Source organism: Parasteatoda tepidariorum, chromosome 2 (assembly GCF_982258835.1).
Source record: "Parasteatoda tepidariorum strain Cologne lab strain chromosome 2, Ptep-v5.0, whole genome shotgun sequence".
Lineage (NCBI taxonomy): Eukaryota > Metazoa > Arthropoda > Arachnida > Araneae > Theridiidae > Parasteatoda > Parasteatoda tepidariorum.
In genome coordinates, this window is record NC_141756.1 from 60,108,695 (window position 1) to 60,126,941 (window position 18,247).

The 18,247-nt window shown below is 25.3% G+C and overlaps 1 protein-coding gene across 1 annotated transcript; it reads right to left on the reverse strand.

The window, feature by feature from the left end:
- Positions 1 to 2,562: 2,562 nt before the first annotated feature.
- Positions 2,563 to 18,063, reverse strand: LOC107446981 (ras-related protein rab7). Its single transcript, XM_016061774.4, has 4 exons — positions 17,785 to 18,063; positions 15,271 to 15,468; positions 9,362 to 9,580; positions 2,563 to 4,306 (listed from the first exon to the last, which is right to left on the reverse strand). Exons 2-4 carry the CDS (start codon positions 15,448 to 15,450, stop codon positions 4,085 to 4,087), a joined length of 621 nt encoding a protein of 206 aa, XP_015917260.1. The 5' UTR covers positions 15,451 to 15,468; positions 17,785 to 18,063; the 3' UTR covers positions 2,563 to 4,084.
- Between the last annotated feature and the right edge of the window lie 184 nt (positions 18,064 to 18,247).

The following is an 18,247-nucleotide window of genomic DNA, read 5'->3' on the forward strand; positions in this document are numbered from 1 at the left end:
AAAGTATGATAAGTTTTTTTAGTATAGATTTCAAATAGTTGTAAGAATCCAATTTTTTCTTCTTTGGTACCAATTCATATAAGTTAGGTAACAATGAGTCAATCAATGAATTTGGGAATAAGTTGTACAAAATTATTTTATCAACGAAGAAATTTTTTTTGAAAAAGTGTTTTTTGATGCTATTTCACCAAGAAAACTAGAAAGGCAGCAATTTAAATGCCTTACACTGGAAGCAAAGCTTTAATTTTAAACTACTATACCATTTTGCTGGAGAAAAAAAATATAGCTAAACTTTAGAACATACGAATGACTTAAATATTTTAGAAGTTATTAAACTTTTCAAATCAATACACCATATACTATTTATAATATCACTGATTCGACAAGAATTTGCCCTAAATAAAAATTGGCAAAATCAAAGAATAATTCTTAGTTTTTGCAAATATTTATGAACCTAGATAATGAAGAACTGGAGTAACTTTCTGAACATTAAAAAATTAGAATTAATGCTTTTCATTTAAAAAAAAATTGGACATTTATGACTATTTTTAGAATTAGCATAGATTGCAGTGATAGGCTAAACCTAACCTGTCACAAAGAAAGAAAAAAAAACTGTTGCATATTCATAGCAGTTATGAAAATAAAATATACTTAGTAAAAAAGAAAATTCATATGATGACAGAGCCATAAAAAATAACCTTAAATTGAAAAAGTCCTTTGATAAGCACATCATCAATTATTGTAACTTAAGAGATTTACTGATTATTAAATCTAAATTTGGAAAGTTTCACAATTTGATAACTACTATAATTTAAACAGCACATTAGGTATCAATTAAAATACAACAGTCAATAATGGCTGCAAACTTGTATGGTCTTAGTAAAAAATTTTATAAAATGGTTTAAAAAAAATTAAAATATGAAGAATTTTCTAAAATATAAATTACTTCTTTAACACTAAAAAGCATAACAGCCAGGGTAATGCACACAAATCGTAGTGAAAAGTAACAGAATTTTTGTAGTAAAAAAAAAAAAAAAAAAAAAAAGAGTTCTACATTAAGGTACAGTTACAGTTGCTAATAAAAATCACTGGATTACAAAATCATCTGCTTTTTAAATTAAACATGCAATAGTGAAATCGTAGAATCTTTAAAATTTCAAAATATGCTAAACCTATCCTTTTATAAACTCACGATTGCCATTTAGTAAAATAAAATTTTTGTAGGACACGTTTAAAATAATTTTAAAAAAAAATCTGCTTTTTCATACATAAATAATTTTAATTTTCTCTTTTATCGAGATATGAAAGCATTTAAATAATAAATTTGTGCCCCCTAAAAACAAAGTTAGAGGTGTGGTTACTAAGATACATTTTATGGAAAATTGAGTTAATTTTTTTTTTTAATGAAACTTGCAGTATAAAGAAAACCAAATTAAAACTATTTAGGAATTAAAAACAATTTATAGAATGTCTACCCTCATTCAATGTCAGTAATCATACATTCAATTAGGTAAATCTATAGATACCAGAACATTGCTTGATACTTTAAAGTGAACTTTACAACTAAGAAAAGGAAAAAATGAAAGTTAAATGCAGAGTCAGTAAAAATAAAACATAGTAATTTCATTTTTACAGTACTTGCTAAGTTTAATGTTGAAATTTTTTCCATGTGTAGACACTACAGTTATTAAATCCACCACATTGTAACCATTTAGAAAAATTGCCACTAGAAATTATACATGTAAGTTGCAATAACCTGTAACTAGCAGAAATCATTTTTTTAAATTAAATATTGCTCATTGATATAAATTTTAAGAGTTATAGTACTTTTCAATGATTCCTGTCTATAGATATTCTGATAATGACAATTGTGTTATTTTGTAAAATGCAATTCTTTAAATGTAAATAGAAAAAAAATATAACTGAAGTGCTGATGTAGTTAAGTTAACAATACAAAAAATTTCAGTGTAAAATAGTCCATATTTAAAATGTAAGGTTTTGAAAATTTTCATTATCACAGCCAATTGATTAGTATTTTGAAAATGCAAATAGAAATAACAAATTTAGTCTTTAAATATCTAGTTAAATTGTCAACTCAGATTTCAGTTTTGAATGTTATATTTCATGCCTAATAATTTTTTTTTTTTAATTAAGTAGATTTGAAATTTTTAGTAAAATTTTGGTAAAGATAATGTAATTTATAAAGTTGGGCTACAGAAAAAAAAAAACATCTATTCCTTTGATTGAAAAATTTAGCATAATCAAGTGCATTCAGATTTCAATAAGGAAAAAATTTAATAAATTTAAAACTTTGAATAAATTTCATTTCTTTGACTAACTTTGAAAAAAACAAACAACTTAATTGCTAAATATGTTATTTAAAGAAATGGTTTTTTCAAATTCTAGAAAAATGATGCACTATCTTACAATATTTCAACGAGATGTTTCAAAGTCTTCTGTAAAAGTTAGGAGAAAAAGCTATTTAAAAATTATATATTTAGGAAACACCAATATGAATGAAGTTTCATATATATTGCATTAATAATCGTAAAAGAAATACAGTTTTAGAAAGTTAAATGTATTTTATTATAAAACATAAAATAAAAATGACAGATTCAGTTTGATATTTTTAATGTACTAAAATTAATAAAACAAATGAGAAAACCAATTAAAAAGTTATCAATTCCTTACAAATCATTTGAAAAAAAAAATCCTGATATAAATACCATAACTGCAAAGCTATCATAACACAAGATAAATCATTTAAATGCAGCTTCAAAAGTGTAACTATAATTGGGGAAAGACAATATTCATAAAAACATCTGAAGTTGGATGCAGACTAATTTCAAATATCTAATATGAAAAGAACTGATACAGTTCTTGTTCTTTCCATGGATAAAATCCAGGGACCAGGCTAGAAAAGTACATGTACCAGGGTCCATAGCAGATATAGCTTTTTCTAACATACTATATACATAAGTATTCAATTCCAAAAACAATCCAGCGAATGATATTAAGAGTACTTATTTTAAGTCTGGCTAATGCCAGCGATAAACAGATAACTGATTTTCCCAAATATACATTTCCATATTAAAGTATTGGATACATTGATACTATATTTAAAGCTCTATGGATATTTTAACAAACAATCACAAGCAAAACATGAAAAGGGCGTATTTATGTGTTATTAAATCAAAAAGATTTTTATTTCAATCTTTAGATTTTTGTGTGAAACATGTTACTGTAAGAAATATTTTGCAAAAAGGCCACAAATTAAATAAGGGAGAAGGACATTTATTTTTAACATTTTATAAAAATATTAATTCCTGAATCTAAAGGGTTTGATTTTGAATATGGTTTGAAATGTTAAATTTAAATCTTCAAATAAGTTATAATTTACTTTTGCAATAATTACCTATTACTAAAAGACAATTAATTCAGGTCAAATAATGTGAACTAACGGAAATAAAAATTAGCTTACAATTAAAATATCAAATTTAAAAACTTCTAAGATTTTACAGAATTTAATGTTTATTTAGACACTTTTTCTCTCTCTCTAAACTGTACTGTTCTAAAATTGAAACAATATTTTTAGCATTTGAAGGTTAAAATTTGTTTTTTAAACCAAAATGAGACTTTTTCTCAAATATGAAAATTTGTACCAAATGCCATTGAACCAATTTAATTTTGAAACATCTTTTATATCCCCTTTATATTCATTAGTAAATTTCAAAAAGATCAAGTATTTAAAGGTGATCAGCTTTTTACAAAATTTTAATACTTTAAAAACTTTTCATTAAAGAACATTCTGTATAAAATTTTTTTGAGAATGGCAAGATAGACATATGCAAATAATTAAAACCAACATTTCAAATTAAGGCTACAAATATCTTTAATGCATAATTGTGTGTAAATTTCCATAAGTAATATTAAAACAATACAACAGTGATTGAAAGCTGTATTGCAAATTTTACAGATGAACACTAAAAGTTAAAATTATCTTCATTTCATTGATGAAAAAATAATTAACAGAACATTATATTCCAGATACAAATAAATACTCCCTCCTCATTTATATACAATATTAGCATGCACAGTTATCAGATTTAGATTTATTTTCGTTATTGGTGAGCTTGATTTGGTCAGGAAAATCATTGAACAACTCAGCATCTTGTTCTTGGGCTAATGCCTTCATAGCCACTGCTTGGAATGCCTGCTCAACATTAATAGAATCCTTAGCGCTAGTCTCAAAGAATGGGATGTCATTCTTGCTCTGACACCAACTCTGACCTCTTTTGGTGGTTATCTAAAATAAATAGGATTATTTTAACTAAAATAATAAAACAACTAAAATTTTAGTTATGTATAAATTCTACAATAAAAATATATTTATCCAACAGTTAAAAAATTACTGACATTAGTAAAAAATTGTATCTTGTTATGAACCTTGGGGGAAAAGAGTGGCAATTTGTGAAAAAGACCTTGCACTACTTTGTAATATATAAAATAAAATCAAATCGCATACATTAAACAAAAAAAACAAAAAAACAACAACATATAACTAGATTCGTATTGAACTAATGAGAAGGAAAGTAAGAACTTCTCAAGAAATTATAGCCTCAACATTATAAACTAAGGATTAGAAAAATACATAAAAAAAAATTATTGCTTAAAAAAACAACAAGATTAAGCAATTTTTTAAATAACACATGCATTAATAGCTTAGTAAAAGTAAGCATTAATGTGCATGAGGAGAAATAGCAGATAAAAAAAAAATAATAATAAAAAACTTCTACGGATAGTTTTTAGCTACTTTTATAGTAAAACCTCTCTCAATTTTAATGAAACATGTTATCCTAGGCATCTAGTCAGTGAAAACAGAAGGGGATGAAATTAATTATATAGCTGTAATTTATTTCCACCATTATGGAAAATTGGGAGGTTAAAAATTAACTCAAGAAAATGTTTCTGAAGAGTAAAAAACTATCACATTTTTTCACAAAGAAATTACTTAAAATTTTATTTAAAAACTTCATATTTTATGTGCAGACTAGCAACAAATTTTTTTTTTTACTGACAGTAAAATTGTACAGGTTAGAACTTACATTTTGAAATATTATTCGTGATATTTTAGAACCTGAATTAATTGTATTCATAATAACTTTTTACATATAAACTAAACAAGTTTTTTTTCTGTTTTTAACTGCTTTTTACAGAAACTAACTTTATGTTTGCTGACTGGGAAACAATGTTAGAATTCTTATAAAACAGCATTGCAAATGTGAGAACTGTTTAGTACAAAAAGAAAAAGCAAGACAGTAAGTTAAAAAAACATTAGCTCACGAAAAACAAAAATGTACTGTTAAGGACACAAAAAATAATACATCATATCCCTAAAGCAGAAAGAGCTCAAAACTGCGATGTAAATCACAGAACAATTTATGTTAAAAGAAAAACTACATATAACAGGGGTGATTGTGAGACCAACTCAAAAATCCTGAAAATTTCTCTAGTAAAATCATTAATGACACATTTTAAAAAAATTAATGTTTTCATACATTTAAATCATTGATATTTTAAAAACGTGGAATTTTAGATAAATTATATGCAGCATAATTTAAATGAAAAATTATGTATAAGTTTACTTTTATGTCTAATTCTAAAAGAAATTTATTATTCTAAACATTTATTATTACATTTATTATTCTAAAATAAAAAATATTTACAAATGAAAGATTACAAATATTTAAAAATGAAAGTATAAATTCTAGTTCTAATATTATAGTTGTAATATTTCTAAGATTATAGTTGTAATATTTCTAAGATTATAGTTGTAATATTTCTAAGATTATAGTTGTAATATTTCTAAGATTATAGTTGTAATATTTCTAAGATAAGAGAATTTTTAGACATAAATGTGATCAATGATTTCTTGAAACTTCTCTAGATCTTGGATTTCCGGAAACTTCCGGATCGCAATTAGCGAAAAATTCCGTAAACCAGATTTTTTCCGGAGCACAATCTCTGATATAAAGGTAAAAAGCCAAAATTATTAAATACCAGAAAATTTATGAACTCCATTGAAAATTCAATGATTATGTATTCTTTTTAAGTTTTACCCTACTTAATTGAACAAATTATTAATTTAAAAAAAAAAATTTAAAATTTCGAGAATGGTGTAACTTTTTATAAATTTTATATTTCCCGTATTGTGGAAAACACTACCTTGATGAAATCGAATAAAACTGCTTTAATTGAAACTGCATGTTCAATACATAATTCTAAGCAAATATTTATATTTTAGTTGTCAAAAATGTAGATAACTAAATTTTCAGATCAAAATGTATTATTTCGAACAGGAAATTGAAAAATAGTTTGTTTAATTCATTTGTAAATTAAATATTATTCTAAGTATTTAGTCGGAATTTTTTTTTTTTTCAAATACAGTTAACAAAAGCAGGATGCTATGTTAAATAATTATAAAAATGAAAAGATTCTTTTTTTTTTTCCATTAAAGATCTTAATTGAAAAATAAAACCAAAAAATATATCTTTAGAAATTCAGTATTCATAAAAATTTATTATCTTACTAACATTAAAGAAATTTGTTTTATTACAGTACATGCCGTGCATCCGTGATAGCACAGTAGTAAGGTACCAAACTGTTATTGTGAAGAACTGAGTCCCAGTGGTAGCATGAAACCCACCCAGCTTCATATTGATAGGTACCAGCCTATTTGGGAAGTAAAGGTGAGACTTATGAGCTTTAACCATCATGACCTCTATGATTTAAAACGGGCTACTGCTGAATTGCTTTACTTTTATATTTTAACCTTCTAAGTTAAGGAACATATTTGCAGTTACTTAATATTATACTCAATACTTAAATTTACCACTTTTGACAAAACTTACCTCTGAAAACTCAGGCACTGATTACATTTACCGAGCCCATTACAAAACTCAGTATTTATAATACCAAATCGCAAGTATACTTTTTTTTAAAGTAAATATTAATTAAAAACATTCAGAAAAAAGCAGTAAAACATTTAATATTTAAGAATAATCAATATGTATTTCATTTAGAATAAAATTAAGAAATAACTGTCATAAATAATTTTTAAACAACACCTATTTTTTAATAAATGCATTACAAAAAGTTAAAATTTCTAAATATTTTGGAATTTTAACTGTGTATTGCTCATAATTCAAAAAATTACCAATTTAAAATAAAAATTAAACTGAATAATATATTTCTTTTATATCAAGAATAAAAGTCTCAAAAATATTACTAAATATAAAAAAAAAAATCTTTTTCTTTTCTTTAAAAAATAAAATATGATCAATATTAAAAAGAAAAAAATTTAAAAAAGACAAATTTCTTACAAATAAAAAGGATATGAATATATATATATATATATATTTTTAAAAATTAGATAATTAGGATAAATAAATTTTACCTTACAAATTAAATTTATAAAATATAAATGAACACTTTTGGTTATATTTTGTAATGTGTAACCCCATTGTAAAACTCAGTATTTTTATACATTTAAAAGATAAATTCTGAAGCCATTTAAGGTTTTTCCCAAACTTAATGACTTTATCTGATTACATAAAAATACGGCCCATCCATTGGGATGTTAATAATTTTTGGAAATATTTTTTCTGTAACTATAATATATTAAGTTACAAGCTCGTTGAAGATATTTTTAATATTTTAAGAATTATAATTGAAACAAATGAAAGAATTACAAAAATGACTGAAAAGCACAAATACCTTGATCTAAGATATTCATCCAGATCAAGGATAATAACCTTTTTAAAGAACAATTTATAAACATTGTAACAACTGGGTATTTACCCAACCCACATTTATACTAAATACACACATTTCCCCCCCCAAGAGAGCGTAAAACCATACAATGGTGAGGAAAAACACTGATTTCAAGACAGACTACAAAGATTAATCTACTAGAGGTGAACAGCAACTTAACTTGAATTTAAAAATTTGACAAAAATATATGGCTATAACATATTTTAAAGAGAAGTACAATACAATGAAGAATATATCACGAAACATCAAACAGTCAATTTATAAAATTAATATGATGTGAGATAAGACATATAGACAACACAATATCAATAGTATAACAAAAATATGAGCAACTGGTTTATTTATATCCCATTACGATTATTATAAGGTCAATGCCAACATAATTTCAATAAAGGTAATCTATTATAATTTTAAAAAAAACAAACCCAAATTTGAAGCTATGACATTATATATTGGAGTGTGCTAGCCAAGTGTGTCAGACAACTTCACTACTTGGTGACAAAATGTTTGAACACACAAACACATACAAAACAGATCCCAATGTTAAAAAATATAAGAAATTCAGAAGACCATTATATTTTATATCACTTGATGTAATGTTACATATATTTTGTTCCATTATGTAAGCATTAAAACATAGTGATATTTTAAAAGGAAGCACCATGATTAGTAATTTTAGATCGCAAAATAAAATTATTTGTCCCTTAAAAAAATCATATTTATTCCATTAACAAGCTTTTCTGTTTTTGGTGAATACTCGCAGAACTGCAATTATCAGAAGTCTTGTAGCAGAACATAACATATAATTCTGCTTCTGATAATCATTCAAATGTTTTTTAGGGTAATTATTGAAATCCTCTTTTTTAATTTAAACTTTATTTTTTTTTGCAACTACTTTAGACTGATTTAAACAATATGCATCTTATAAATTGAAAACAATTACAGAAACCTCTGTATTGATATGCACAGAGCCACAATTAGATATTTGCATTTATTAGTTATTGAAGGCAAGATAAAAATAAATTTATGGCGCTTGTTGCATTAATTTTGCTACTGGGAGGGGAAAATGGTAATATTCTTATTACTATTTAGAATAGTCATTAATTTTATGCATATATGGATTACTTAGTATGATTTAGTTTAATAAATTTTAAAATTTAGGTAAAACTTCATTTCAGCCAATCTTATCTTTTTTTCATTTTGACTAATCTCTTGTTTACTTCCTCAGCCCTATTAAATTATACAGAATATTTAATAAAAAGAAATTTACTAACGTAATACTTTTACAATTCCATTTTTTTAATTTGGGAATTTTACTATTTTGGACACATTTTTATAAAATAGTTACTTCATTAAAAAAAAAAAATGTAATTTGCAAATTTTATTTAGATTTCATTATATTGATTTATTCATTAAAGAAATTTTTGGAAACAATAAATCAATGTAAAAAATATATTGAAATAATTTAGAAGAGATATACTTCCGTGTTACATAATTAAATTATTACATAGCTATAAATTTAACTTACAGCTCTATTTTCAAGATCTATTTTGTTGCCAATGACAACAAATGGGAAATTCTCAGGATTCCTGGGACCTGCTTGAATGAGAAACTCATCAAGCCAGCTGTCCAATGATCTAAAGGAATTTGGGCTGGTGACATCATACACTAATACACAGCAGTCTGCACCTCGATAGAAAGCAACTCCCAATGATTGAAATCTTTCTTGGCCAGCAGTATCCCAGATCTAAAAATATACAAACATAATGTTCATAAAAATAAATAAAATTTAATACTTTTGATGCAAACGTATATTAACACAAAGTACAAAAATTATTTATAAATTACACATTAAACACTAAAAGAAGTTACAGAAATTTGAAAGTTAAAAATTCAACACTAGGTGAGGGGAATGTCACATTTTATAATGAAATAAGATCTAGAAGTCAACTTAATGGCGACCACTTTAGTTTCTATCTTTTATATTATACTCATGTTAATATTTAAAAACAGGAAGTGTTTCTGAGGAACAGTCAGTTAAGGTGCAGCTCATATCACTGGTGAGAGAGATGGGGTAGTGAGTTGAATCAACACCTCCTAGAAGTAGGAAGGCCTCAGCACGAATCAATTTAGTAGTCCGATGTGACGAAGTTAACTACGCAGTTGATGAAAAATAAGAAAGATGTCATTACATTCGGGATACTAAGCTGCACAGTGGTTGAAAATACGAAATATGTCATTACGTTTGGACTACTAAAGGATATTTATGGTAACCCATGCAGAGGCCTACTCTTTTCTAGGAGGTGTTTGATGAATCCTGACAGCAGACTAATCAGGAAAGGAATACATCATGCAGAGCTTTACATCATGCAAATCAAAAAGAGAAATTCAAAATAGGAAATAATGTAAGCTCTTACATTTAGGGAGGTAAAAAATATGTTTATAAATAGTAATCTAAAAATGATTGTTTCAAACCATCATTTATAATTACATAAACTAGCATTTTATTTTATAACCATCGTTGAACAGCCAACCCAATTTTTTGGGTTTATGACTAATGATGTTCAACTTTGCAGCCTTGTAATTTTGAGCCATATTCAGAAATAAAAAAAGAACTTCTGGGTCAATTATCGAAAGAAATTTGTCCTCATGGAGGACTTTTTGAGAGAATTAACACGCATTTACGTTACACGGAGAGGAAAACCATGAAAAACTCCCATGGTTAGCATGATGGTACATGATTCGTCTACCACTTAGGATATTTTTACTTAAACTATTAACACTCAACATACTGCAGTACTGGCAATCTGTTGAGGAATAAGAAGTATTTTTGCCATCAGTGGATACATTATCACCAAATTTTTATTAAATAAATTCCTTCAATAAATACAGAGACTTTAGAATGCACTGGTAAAAAGGAGATAATAGTAAAATACAAGAGTCTTCATCAAAAAACAGGAGACTTGGCAGGTATGCAAATGAGTGATAAAAAATTTTCATTAGTGTAATAAATTAAAAATAATGGATCGCTTTCATATCAATTAAATTTAGAAAAAAAGAGGGGAAAATGGGTCATATTTTTTTACCTTCCAAACAGGGGAAAAGTATCTTTTGAATATAATTCTGGAGAGAAAAATAATTATCTTTTGAAAATTTCTACAGAAAAGAAAAGCAAAATTCTTTACTTCCCAATGGAAAACTTTTTAAACAAGAACTCTAACATTCTGCTATAATGTTGCCCTAACACTGCGATTCTGCCGTAGGGCGCAGATAAATAATTGTAAGAAAAAAGGTATAACAATATTATCTAAAACTTTCTCTTCATATTTAAAATATATATTTTTTAAATAATAATTAATAATGATAATTAAATAATAATAATTTTTTAAATATCCAGGTGATTATTCATTATCAAAAATATTTGATTTTCAAAGTTTAGTTTTCAATTTTTGATTACTGTAGACTTTGATATACACTATGGTTAATGAAATAATTGCTTTCATTTGAAAATTTTTAGAAAGTTATTTTTTGCACCGAGATACAAAAAAAAAAAAAAAAAAAAAAAAAAAAAAAAAAAAAAAATCACCTATAGAACTTCTAGTTTTTGTATGGTTTGACAGTTGGGTATAAAATAAATCAAAGAATTAAAAGTGGGAGAAAAATTACTGTATCACTACTAAAATGATAAATCTTTTAGTACTTCAGCAGGAAAAAATTGATAGATTTTAAACTTTTTCCTTATACAGTGTTTTCACTACAGCGCGAGAACGCGAGAATCTCGCATATTTTTTTCTTTTCTCGCATTAAAAAATGATTACCGCGAGAAATTCGCGCATTCTATAAATCAATTTCAAAATTCGCGAATTTCTTGCATTTTGGAAAAAGCTTTGAATTACGCCATTTAGAAAAAAATCCGTTTCACTTTTCTTCCTAGATCTTTCATTATTTTCATCATCTGCCCCATTATCTAGCTTCCCTATTTACCAGCATTGTTTAGAACCTTTTCGAACAACAGAACACAACCACGGAACCCCTTTCAGAGCACATTTCTCTACAATCACATGTTCACCGTAAGTAAGGTTTCTTCATGTAAGACATTCAAATTTTTTATGCACTTATGTAAGATGGACAAATACCTTGTAAAGGCAAAATCTTCTATGATGATGCACCAAAAATATTCAATGCTTTAAAAAATAGAAGACGTTAAAAATTTATTATAATTAAAAAAATAATTTTTTTAAAGAGTTTTTGTGTTTTTTTAGTTTTTAGAAATCTCACTTAACTTTTTGAAATCTCACCCTGCTTTTGAGAAAGGGTGAGAAATTCTCACCCATTTTTTTTCTATGATGAAAACACTGCTTATATGTAATAATGGAAAACCAAAACACTTCTATTTTCCTCATACTTAGTACTCTCCTTACCATAATTTATTGGAATAAGATTATGAAGTCAAGTCCATAAAATCAAGTTTTTTTTTTTATTTTTTTTTTTAAAGAATGCGGTAAACATTCATTAAATTTTTCTCTCATTTTGAAGAATTATTTCTTAAAATATACACATATAACAGTATAAGAGGGTATAAAAATTGCTGAGGATCAAATTCAGTTATTACATAATACTACACATTTTAATATTATTTTTCAGATGTTAAATAAGTGCACTGCCACTTCAAAATGCACTTTTCTGGGAAGAGCCACGCTCTCTTTTTTATTCCTAGGGAGAACTCTGTTTTTACTATTTAAAGAAGACTCGTGTTTTTACTTAATTTAGTTATTAAGAAAATTGTTTTGTTTTCCACCAAAAAACTGCCATATGGAGCCAGAATCTTGCATGAAAACTATGGGAGATACATCAATGCAGTGCTATAATTATTTTTCTCACACTCTTAGTTCTTTGACTTATCACCTTATAGTCAAAATGTAACTACATGTTTTATTAAACATGTAATTTCAAAAATGGAAAAATTAATAAATGGAAAAACTAATAATTAACTAGTTTCTCCCACATGCCCTCAAAGGTTTTCTATTTTGAAGAGGAAAAAGGATTTGTACTCAGCACTTAAAAAATTAATAATAAATAAAAAGCGTATCTTAAATTGTAAGGTATAATATTAAAAAAAAAAAGTTAAAGATATTCTACAAGACATGATAAAAATATAATAATGTATTTTTCTATGTTTTTTATCAGAATTATTTATCAAGAATTATATATCATTATTATTACTTATCATTATTATTATTTATTTACCAGAAATTCATATATTTTAAGTACAATAAAATTTTTTTAAATCTCCTATTTATTTATAGGAGATTTAAAAAAATTGTCAAAATTTTTAGGCTTTATTTCATTATTAATTTAAAAAATCAAAACATTTGATGCATTTTAATTAGATGACTTACCCCCAGCCCCAGATTTCTCTTTTTAAACTTTTCATTATTTATATTTAACAGCATATAAAAATTATGTAAACAGTAGCAAAATTGTTAAAAAAAAAAAAAAAAAAACTATTATACCATAACATAGGGGTGAAAGTAGGTTTTCACCGGTTATAACAGTCAAAAAACTAGTTTTTGTCAACACCCCTTTTTCCAATGCTGTGCCTACTTTTTTAGTTCATTCCTAGTTTGTATGACATAATTTTTAAGCTGAATACCATAATAATATGAATACCAAAGACATTGATTTATGTACACATAATTACTGCAACATTAAAAATATTACATAAAAACTCAAATATATAAAATTAATTGCATTTTGTAATAAAGTCAGGAATGATTAATTAAATAAATAAAAAATTATTCTGAGAAACAAAACACTTTTTGAAAAAGAACACAATATGTGCTTCTGCAAAGGGTGGGTTAATTGATTGATAAGTACTTTAGATATATACTGTTTAATCATTGATTAAAAATATGAAGAAAATTTCTTTTTTAAATAATCCAAGCTAATAATTGTAATATATTTAAAACAATTCTTACACTGAAAGACATCAATTTATTTCTATAATACTCATGCTAAATTAGAAATATTACACAAATCTATTAAGAAACACTGCTTTGTATAATAACAAAATAAACAGAAGACACGAGGAGCACAATTGTCAATGTCCTTGAGCTCTGTTTAAAATGGTAAAATGAAAGCATAATTTCCTGTGAGGTTGATATCACAAAGGATTGATATTCATTGTTTCCACATGAGTAAACCACAATATTAGTCATAAACTCATGATGATAGATCACACAAAGTGATTTTTAAATATTTATTATCTCATAATATAAAGCTCACTAATACAATTGTTTTTTTACTGAACAAATATTTCAAATATTTTGAATTAAAATATAATTAGCTAATATGTATTAATTTCTTGAATTAAAATGAAACTTGCTATTTTAAGTCAAAACTTTAAACCTACTTTAGTTTACCCCTTCTACAAACATACAATATTCCAAGTCAATATTTAATTTGCTGTTAATTTAAAAAAAAATCTAAATACTGAAATAAGAAAAAAAAAGGTAAATTTTCTCCAAATTAGGACTTCTCAGTAAAGTAACTACATTGAAAAGGCCTAATTTCAAGCAAATTTAATATTTAAAAACTGATAGATTTTTATAAATTATGTAAATTGATATCATTTATAGTTTAAACACTACAAACTGTCTCAATAATTAAAAAATGTAATATTCATAAATCAAAAATTAACAAATTGTAAGGAAATTTTGATTATTAAAAGCATAATAATTTTAGATCGTTTAAAAAATATTCATAAGCTTATATTAACTTCACTCAACAATGCATTCATCACAAGAACAAATACTTCACTTTTCCAAACAAATTAAAAAACAAGTTGAATGCATTTAGATATATATATGAAGTTAAATAATATAAGAATTAAAGCTAAATTATGAAGTTGATTTATCTTCAATTGTTAGGAAGTTCTTGTTCAAATGAAAATTAACAGCTATTTTTTATTGAAGTAAAATCTATTCATCTTGTAAAGTAAATTACGAAAAAAAGAAGGTTATTTTAAGCATGCCTATCTATGTAAAACTCATGTTTTTTTTCTAAATTTGTCCACTTTGGTTAACTCTGAATAGCAGTACTACTCATTGGTGAGACCACAATTTAGACATAGATCTGAAGGGTAATGAATTTTTCTTGAGAATACCATGGTACTGCTCAGCAACCAACCACAGGAATTCTGATGCCCACATTTTACAAGCACATATATCACATATACTCAATGGATCTCAGTCAGCAGCTTTCAAAGATTTAACCCCAGTCCCTTCTGAACGAAGTCCAATGCTCTAGCCACTGGGCTACCACGACTTGCATTTATTGAATTATGTAATTACAGAATATTTGAATGACTAATTTTTTACCAACTTTTCATTAACTTTAAAAAATTAAGACAGCCTTTCAATCTTAAGTTGCACTTACTTGCATAGTAACCAGCCTATCTTGTACTACCAACTCTCTGGTAAGAAAATCTGCTCCAATTGTAGCTTTATACTGATTGCTGAATTTTTTGTTCACATACTGGTTCATAAGAGATGTCTTTCCAACACCTGAGTCTCCAAGAATAATAACTTTCAAAAGTACCTTCTTTCTTGAAGTCATATTTATTAAATTATATTGCTGAAAAGTAATAAACAGTTAAAACAGAACAGTAAAAATGAAAAATATGTTTCAAAAATATACTTGACAATTTATGCATCAAATTTTACTTCTCATTATAATGTAGTAATTTATATTCTGCATACACAAATCACTACTATAAATGGCCAGGTAAAACATAACATAATTTACTTTCACTAAAATAAGCTTTTCATTTCACATTTTAAAGCTTTTTATATCAATTAGTTTTCAAAGATAAGACTAGGCTCTAAGATAAAATTATTAATAAATTATTTTAAATCAAATATATATATAGTGAAAATTATCACTGCTTTTCTTAGTCAGTCTGGTGGTGCACAACTTGCCCCTCGCTTTCTGTCCAAAAATAATTTGAAACATTTATAAAAGAAAATACTAATTTAAATAAATTCTAAAAAATATAACCTAAAATAAAAACATTCAAATTCATTGAAAGTAAAATTATTGTCAAAAGAGTTTATCATTTAAACTTGTTCATTTTAATTAAATAATAGAATGCATCATTGATATTTCACTTAAATACACAAATTAATGTATATACTCAATCTGTTTTGTTTGGTCTTCAAATTTTTAAGAATCAAAACATTTAATTACAGAATTACAATAACTAAGGAACAAAATAAAAACAGAATAGAACTATAGTAAAAACAGAATAGTACAATAAATAAATTAATTTGCAATACATTCCTAAAGTAAGTAATTAAAAAAAATTTCTATATTCCCTAAATCAAAACTTTATCTAAGTTCTATTTTTTGGTTTTTATCATATTTTCTTATTTAAAAAAATTATAAATACAATTTTTTTAATTTAGTATTCTTAAATACATTTTTATGTTCAGATAAAACAAAACTAAGTAAATATAGTAACTAACTATATATATATAAAGCATTCAAATTTTTTCACATAAAGTACAAAACAAAATAGCCTCTAAGTTTCATAAACTTATGCATAAGGTGAAACTATGGAGAAGTCTTAGTAATTAACAAATAAAGTTGACAAGAATAGTCAGTTATGATTAAAAAAAAAACAAGTATTTGCACTAAATATGAAAGCTTAACAACCTGATAAGAAAATTTATCAAAAACTTTTTAGGTTAACATTTTACAAGGTCAAACATTTTGATAAAATTCCGAACTACAAATGAAATTTTCAGACAATTGAAAAAAAAAAAAAAAAAGCTTTACTAAATTAACTAACAAACTTACATTTATAAAGCTAAACTATTTTCAATATTAAGAGATACTTAGTTGTTTAGATAAAATGTTGAAATACAACTAAAAAAAATATTTGAAACAAATATCAAACAAGCAAATGCTGGAAGAAATTGTCTGAAATTTCGGTTCGATAGTTTCAATTTCGAGTGTAAAAATTTGTTCTTAAACGAGTTTGGTTATAGTGATTACTTTTTTGAACATAGATTAATAATTTTAATACATGAAAGAATGAAATACATGAATAATTTTAATACATATTTACTACAAAATCATGTGAATCTGATGCACCAAAAAGGATTTAATCAAATGCACATTTATGAATTGATTTCACCGAAATTTCCATTATCTAATCAGAACTTCTGAAATCAAAGAAGTCAAACAAAAAATACTGATAGAGATAAAGAGAATGATTAAAAAAAACTTTTAAACTAAAATTTGTTAAAACTATTTGCAACATCCAACTTTATTTAGTAATTTGATCGTACTATTACTGAATCTTATACCCATATTTCAATACTGAATTCAAAGGGAAAAAAATAAATTTAAAAAATTTATTAAGCTATTTGTTATCAGAAACATAACCCTATTTTGGTAAACACAGCAACAAAAACCAAATTTATATTACAGTTTACTTTTAAAATATATTAATTACTTTAGTTTAAATTAATCTAAAATAACTTCAAGTTTAGTACAAATTTTGAAGTACATACAAACTAAGCTTTATAATAAACAAAGCAAGAAATTAGCATTGAATAGAAGTCAAGGGTATGGTGAAATAAATAGACAAAATTTGAATTTAATTTTAAATTAATCACCACAAAACAAAGTATAATAAACTTTAGAACTTTAGCAATTTAATGCAACACAATTCATTGTACACATAAGGTTCATTACGTCACTCTTACTCTAAAAGATACCTATTATGTTACGGTTCAATAGTCAGGGCAATGACAATTCCTTCAATAAATAAAGTAAATTACCAGAATATTTCACATAAAATTAAAATATTATTAATAGTAGGAAATGCGTAGAGATTTAATTAAATTAAAAGGCATTTTTCCTCTACGAAAATTGAATACCTACATACGAACAAAGACTTCAAAGTTGAGGACAAAATATTTTTTTCTTTCAATTCAGATCTCCGTGATTCATAAACTCATTTCCTGCTAAAAATTTAACAAATATTTTTATAAAGTAAAGTAACTAACAGAGCATAATTAATACGTAGTCAATCAAATCACAAAAGAAAAGAAAGGTTGACAAGTAATTATCGATTGACTCCCTCTATATCACGTGATATATTTATTTATTTAACTTGACATCCCTCGTGCCATTACGGTGGAGAGTATATTTTACAAGTTTGAAATTTAAAGGAAGATTCAAACACAATTAAGCTTTCCTCTTCCATAAATAAGAGATACGATAAGTTTATAAATATACAATTTAATAAAATAATTATTATATCACTGTAGAGTCAGACAAATTTAACATTCTGACTGGAATCGCGCACATTTAAACACGGGGATATGCTGATCTTTGATTGGTT